At 35.3% G+C, this 6650-nt stretch overlaps 1 protein-coding gene across 2 annotated transcripts; it reads left to right on the top strand.

The window, feature by feature from the left end:
• Nucleotides 1-5472: 5472 nt before the first annotated feature.
• Nucleotides 5473-6454, top strand: LOC133854729 (uncharacterized). Of its 2 annotated transcripts, none has more exons than XM_062290988.1 (2): nucleotides 5473-6166; nucleotides 6302-6454. In XM_062290988.1, the coding sequence occupies exons 1-2, from the start codon at nucleotides 5493-5495 to the stop codon at nucleotides 6372-6374; spliced, it is 747 nt and encodes a 248-aa protein (XP_062146972.1). In that variant the 5' UTR covers nucleotides 5473-5492; the 3' UTR covers nucleotides 6375-6454. The 2 variants fall into 2 exon arrangements, with proteins under 2 accessions (XP_062146972.1, XP_062146971.1); XM_062290987.1 differs by having other exon boundaries at nucleotides 6290-6389.
• Nucleotides 6455-6650: the final 196 nt, after the last annotated feature.

Below are 6650 nucleotides of genomic sequence, written 5' to 3'. Positions count from 1 at the left end.
ACGCAGTTAAGCGTTTGACAAAATCGTAGATTAGCCTTTTAAAATACTGCGTTTTCAAAAAATCACCACATTACCTGCGATTTGAATAAGCACTTTTCTGCGTTTTCAAATCGCAATTTTTTAAAAACGCAGTTTCCAAACGGTCTATTTTCTGTGATTTGGTTTAAAATCGCATTTTTTCTCTACGAAATCGCAATTCCAAACGCACACTAAGCGTCCTTTTGTTTTGCGGTTCAGGTACGTTCGAGTTTACGATTTCAAAAAGTGCGATTTAAAATAACGATTTTAAAATGTGCAATTTGAAAAAAATGATTTTTAAAAACGCAGTTAAGTATTTAGCAAAATCGCAGTTTAGCCTTTAAAATCGCAAATTAAACTTTGAAATTCTGCGTTTTCAAAAAAACATTATCTTATCTGCGATTTGAAAAGGCAGATTTCTGCGTTTTCAAATCGCAATTTTTAAAAACGCAGTTCTCAAACGATTTATGTTCTACAATTTGGTTTAAAATCGTATTTATTGTTTACGAAATTGCAATATCAAACGCACTCTTAACATGTGCGATCTCCTTTCTAAAATGTGTGACCTCAAAATTTGCTATTAAAAAACGTGATTTTTTAAAATATAGTTGAATATTTTTAGTAAAAGTGTGATTTTTAAAAAATATGCTCATTTGTTTGCTATTTTAGGGGCCTATTTAAAAACAGAAATTATTTTTATTCTCTTCTAAAAATGCACTTCTAAGTAAGATATTTTAAAAAAAATTATTTACAAATGCTCTTTTGAGTTGTGAAATGACGCGACCAAACAAATTCTTAATTTAAGGAAAAACGTTCGCATGAATCGGTTTTTAGTTTGAATTTTATATAATAGATATAAAAATATATATATTTTTTTTTATAAGTAAAATATATTGATATATCAACACTAATTATATATTATAACGTGACAATCTAATTAAAATTACAAATTTATCTTAAATCAAAAATCAAAAAACAAATAATTAGAGATCTATTGAAATATGCATTAAAAAAAGAAAAAATAATAATAATAATAAAGAAAGGGAATGAGGTTGAAACGGTAATTGGACCTTCGTACAACAAACTCAATCTCAACCGTTTTTATTCTCCTTTTTCTTTCAGAGTTGGGCCCCACGTTCCCGGAGTGCTCTACTTGCTTGGACGCGTGTCACGCATCTCTTCATTTCCACAAATTTTTTAATCTTTACAAACTTAGTGCTTTGATTAAATAGATTATCATCTATTTTAAAGAATATATTTGATGAGATAAAGATTTAAATGCAGTGATATTAAATTGTGTCCATTTATACGGTATTTTACTATGTAAAATTTCCAAAATTATAACGATTATTTTTTAAATTAAAGTTCAATTTGTTTCGTTTTTCGCTTTTAAGTTCACTTTTCAAGAAAAATTATTTTGTTAAATATATTTTTCAGCATTTGACTCATATGAAAAATTAGCTACAACGAAAAATGGCAGACAATCTCTGATGACAGCTAAAAACGGTCGACAACTTCTGGCGATCACCAATGACAAATTCCAGTGAACTCTGATGGTGGAGATCAGAAGCGACGAATGATTCCAATGAATCCCTGACAATGGCTAACGATAGTTTTCGATGAGCTCCGGCGACAATTTCCAGAGCTTTATGGGATGAGAGTACTTTCTTTTTCTTTTTTCTTTTTTTAACATTTATTGATATAAAATTATGTGTATCTCTTACCGTGGGAACAAGCAACATGACTTATACGATATATTATGTGTTAATCGGGGATTAATCATGACGTGGATCTATATTATGTGTTCAGGAAAATAATATTTACACTTCTTATGTACAACAACTACACTCACACAAGACACATTGGGGTGGAACCCACATACTGAACTCCAACGCAATGTATCTTGGGAAAATGTTAGATTTACAACATCAATACAACAACTATACAATAATCTCTCACATGAGGGTGGGTCCCATATACTGGGGCCCACCCTCATGTGAGGGATTGTTGTACAGTTGTTGTATTGGTGTTGTACAAGAATCAAATCCCTGTATCTTGTGTAAGTGTAGTTGTTGTGATGGTGATGTGTAAGTATCATTTCCCATGTGTTTAATAGTTTTTGTTAAATAACTAGATATTTTGGACAAATAAGTTGAAATAACTTACCACATAAATCTTCAAGATAATTTTGACATATTAGTAATTTTTTCTTTGTATAATTCTATATTTCAAATTTTCAATACCTTTTATTTGGTAAACTCTGTGCTTTGTTTTTACTTTTTATTTTCCCTCCAAATACTCTGTCATTGTCATGCTATCAAATCATCCAAGCTTTTTTTTTTATTTTTTATTTTTTAATAATAAAAAAAAAAGTTTATTAGAATAAACCGATTTGCATAAATATTTTATTCACAAATGTTGAAGCATGGAACAGACAGTAGCGGCGGACAAGTAAACAAGGGCCCACCGCCCATGACCTTGTACATCTTTGAAAAGTTGTCTGAAATCTGAATAACATATATCCTTTCCACATGTAGCCCCCGCTCCCACCCCTTTAGTAGATAATATTTTAATGAAACAAATGCTTCTAAAATTATCTTAAATGATCCACTAAAGGTAGGTTGAAATTTGAGAAAAAAACAAATAAGTTCAAATAAAAAAATAATATGAAAAATTAAATAAATAAATATCTATATTTTAATAATTTACGTAAAATACACGTGTCACGGTAATATTCTTTTTAAAATAAATGAGAGAAACCAAAATATCATGAAAAAAGAAAAGAAAATAAATCTTCTTCTTTCTTCCTTCATTTCTATCTACATAAAGATCAAATTTATTTCGAGAACAAATATTATATTTGTAACACATTATTTCGGTATATCAAAAGTATCGGATAATTCATTTTGCAATGTATTATTATATTTCTAACACATATTATATAATTTTTTTTTCTTTCAATTGATAAGTTTCATGTTCACATATATATATATATATATATATATATATATATATATATATATATATATATATATATATATATATATGCAAGAGCCACCCATATAGAATAAGAACATTCACAAAAAATTCTTTATATTTTTTTTTATCTAAAATAATTAACCAAAAGTTATTATTTTCTTAAATAAAAAAATATATGTATTCTCTTTAAATATGACTACCCTAACCCATTTTTCTTTAAATATTCTCTTCCCTTTATGTGACTGATCACAAACATTTACGTAGTGGGAGATTGCATATGCCATTTCTAGACGGTCTTCGATCACAAACATTATGCTCCAGAGAATCTTATCACAATTTAGCGTTCAAAATTTTTTTAATCAGGGTTTTTATCTTATTTTTAGGTTAAATACCTTTTTGCATTTTGGGCTTTAACAATTTTTTTTTTTTTTTTTTTTTTTTTTTTTTGGGATAAATACCTCATTGGTACCTGAGTTTTACGTGTTTTTAAATTTAGTACCTCAGTTTTGTTTAGTATCATAGGTGGTACCTGAATTAAGGGTAAAAACCCATTTGGTACCTCTGTTAGATTTTCCGTCCAAATTTTAACGCATCGCCACGTGTCAACCGCTGAGGTTGACACGTGGCACTACATAAAAAAAAATTAAAAATTAAAAATTAAAATATTTAGAAAATGATTAAAAATAATAAAATTTTAAAAAAAAAATTAAAAAAAGAAAAAAGAAGAGGGGTGGCTGAGCCACCCCCCTTGGCCACCATGGGGGTGGCTGGCCACCCCCATTTTGGCCAAGGAGGTGGCCCAGCCACCCCCTTGGCCGGTCTGACCGGTCTGGGGTGGCCGAACCACCCCACAGTTGAAAAAAAAAATAAAATAAAATAAAATTTTGAGGGGTTTTGGCCCTAGGGGGTGGTTCGGCCACCCCCAAGGGCCAACCCTCAATTTTTTTTTGAAGGGTTTTGGCCCTAGGGGGTGGCCGAACCACCCACTAGGGCCACGGGGGTGGTTCGGCCACCCCCAGTCCGGCCGGTCTGGGGGTGGCCGAACCACCCCCGTGGCCCTAGGGGGTGGTTCGGCCACCCCCAAGGGCCAACCCTCAATTTTTTTTTGAAGGGTTTTGGCCCTAGGGGGTGGCCGAACCACCCCCAGTCCGGCCGGTCTAGGGGTGGCCGAACCACCCCCGTGGCCCTTGGGGGTGGTTCGGCCACCCCCAAGGGCAAACCCTCAATTTTTTTTTGAAGGGTTTTGGCCCTAGGGGGTGGCCGAACCACCCCCGTGGCCCTAGGGGGTGGTTCGGCCACCCCCTAGGGCCAAAACCCTTCAAAAAAATTTTTTTTTTTTTTTTTTTTCAACTGTGGGGTGGCCGAACCACCCCCTATGGGGTGGTTCGGCCACCCCAGACCGGTCAGACCGGCCAAGGGGGTGGCTGGGCCACCTCCTTGGCCAAAATGGGGGTGGCCGGCCACCCCCATGGTGGCCAAGGGGGGTGGCTCAGCCACCCCTCTTCTTTTTTCTTTTTTTAATTTTCTTTTTTAAAATTTTATTATTTTTAATTATTTTCTAAAGATTTTAATTTTTAATTTTTTATTTTTTTTTATGTAGTGCCACGTGTCAACCTCAGCAGTTGACACGTGGCGAGGCGTTAAAATTTGGACGGAAAATCTAACAGAGGTACCAAATGGGTTTTTACCCTTAATTCAGGTACCACCTATGATACTAAACAAAACTGAGGTACTAAATTTAAAAACACGTAAAACTCAGGTACCAATGAGGTATTTATCCCTTTTTTTTTTAAGTTTCACTTTCGATCACAAGAGGTACTTTGATTATGAGTATATACTCAAATAGTACATTCGTCCATATACCGTCAAGAAAATTAACAAAATTTCACATCAAACTAATTGAAACTTGACACGTGTCATATACTTTATTAAAAAAAATAAGAAAATTTAAAAAAAAAATTAATATCAAAATAAGAATAAAAAAGCAAAAAAAGCAAAAAAAAATAAAATATATATATATATATATATATATATATATATATATATATATATATATATATATATATATATATTTTAAAAGAACCTAAAGGATGGCAAAAGCCACCATTTTGGCCTCTAGATGAACCATTTCAGGGCCGATCTGGGGTGGCCGAACCGCCCTAAGTGTCTTGAGGTCGTTCGACTACCTTAAATGACAAAATGAGGATGGCCAAAACCACTCAAAGAGCTTTGGAGTCGCGCCACCCCCGTAAAGCCTAGAATTTTGTTAGTTTCGATTGGTTTGATGTGTCAAGTTTCGATTGGTTTAACGTAAAATTTTGTTAGTTTCTTGATGACAGATAGACAGAAGGTGTTATTTAAGTATTAAAAAAAAAATTGTTAAAATTTAGGGGTAAAAAAGTATTTAACCTTTTATTTTTTTTTTTTTAGATTTTGTTTTTATTTAAAAGTCGTCTATAAGTGGAAAGAGACCCTTCTTACAGATTCCGGAGACAATGGGAGTGAGAGAATGCCAAGTAGCTGGCAAATTTCTTGTAATCAACGAACTTGAAGACGTGTACGACTCTGTCACGGGTCGAGCACTCACCGGGTCATGGGTCTGGGGCTCGGCCCTGGTCTTGTCCGAGTGGATGGCCACGAAGGGCCGAGACCTGTTCCACTTCCAGGACAAGACCGTCCTCGAGCTCGGCGCCGGCGTGGGTCTCCCCGGCTTGACGGCGGCTCTGCTCGGCGCGAGCCGAGTCGTGCTCACCGACACTGCGCCGCTCGTCCCTGCGCTGGTGAAGAACGTGGAAGCTAACGGACTCCAGGACCGAGTCGAAGTGAGGGAACTCGTCTGGGGGTCGGACGAGTTCCCGAGTCGACCAGGAGACTTGGGCGAGTTCGACTTGGTTTTGATGTCGGACGTGTTCTACGACGCCGAGGAGATGGCAGGGCTGGCGAAGACGCTGAAACGAGTGTGTGGGAAAGAGACCGTTGTTTGGGCGGCGAGCGAGGTTCGTCCATGGACCGCTGAGTGCCTCAGCGTGTTGGCGTGTCAGGGTATTGGAGTCGTTGAGTGGCCGAGTCCACTCGGTCGAGAAGAGGGTTTGGATTTGTCCGCCGTTTTCCATCTGATTCTACCGAATGAGGATACCGACGTGGAAGCCATGGGTCGCACCTTATTCCTGTAGTTTTCCCTTTTGTCTTTTTCAGTAATACAATTCTGCTTCTTTCCCCTTTATACTTATTTTTTTGTCTTTTTTTTTTTTTTTTTCTTTTTTTTTCTTTTTTTTTTTTGATAATGTTGAAGAGATTTTTCTAGGAAAAAACTGAGGAAGCTTCAGGAACATAGAAAATCAGATTGTCCTCCCACTCTCGGGCTTTGTGAAGAATGAACAGGCAATATTCTATTAGCTGCGCAAAGGCACGTGTGACATCTCAGTATGACAATATTTTGTGTACTCCTATAATAGGCCAGTAGTATACTGAAAAGTAAAATGAAAAAGAAACAAAAATATATATTGTGCCACAAATTAACGCATTAAAAAAAATAATATTACAAAGTTTTTAACAAAAGAAAAAAAGTATTTAAGCATACATTTTAATTAGTGTAATCTTTTGAATTATTTGTATTTGCTTAGAATAATGTTGACAATGAATTTCTGTCAATA

Source organism: Alnus glutinosa, chromosome 13 (genome assembly GCF_958979055.1).
Source record: "Alnus glutinosa chromosome 13, dhAlnGlut1.1, whole genome shotgun sequence".
Classification (NCBI taxonomy): domain Eukaryota; kingdom Viridiplantae; phylum Streptophyta; class Magnoliopsida; order Fagales; family Betulaceae; genus Alnus; species Alnus glutinosa.
This window is presented reverse-complemented; position numbering and strand designations above follow the sequence as displayed.

Excerpts from the sequence above, each read along its gene's own strand:
- LOC133854729 (XM_062290987.1), top strand. The coding sequence starts at position 5,493 with ATGGGAGTGAGAGAATGCCAAGTAGCTGGCAAATTTCTTGTAATCAAC. Across the intron at positions 6,167-6,289 it reads ATGGGTCGCACCTTATTCCT|AGATTTTTCTAGGAAAAAAC; the intron begins GTAGTTTTCCCT and ends ATAATGTTGAAG.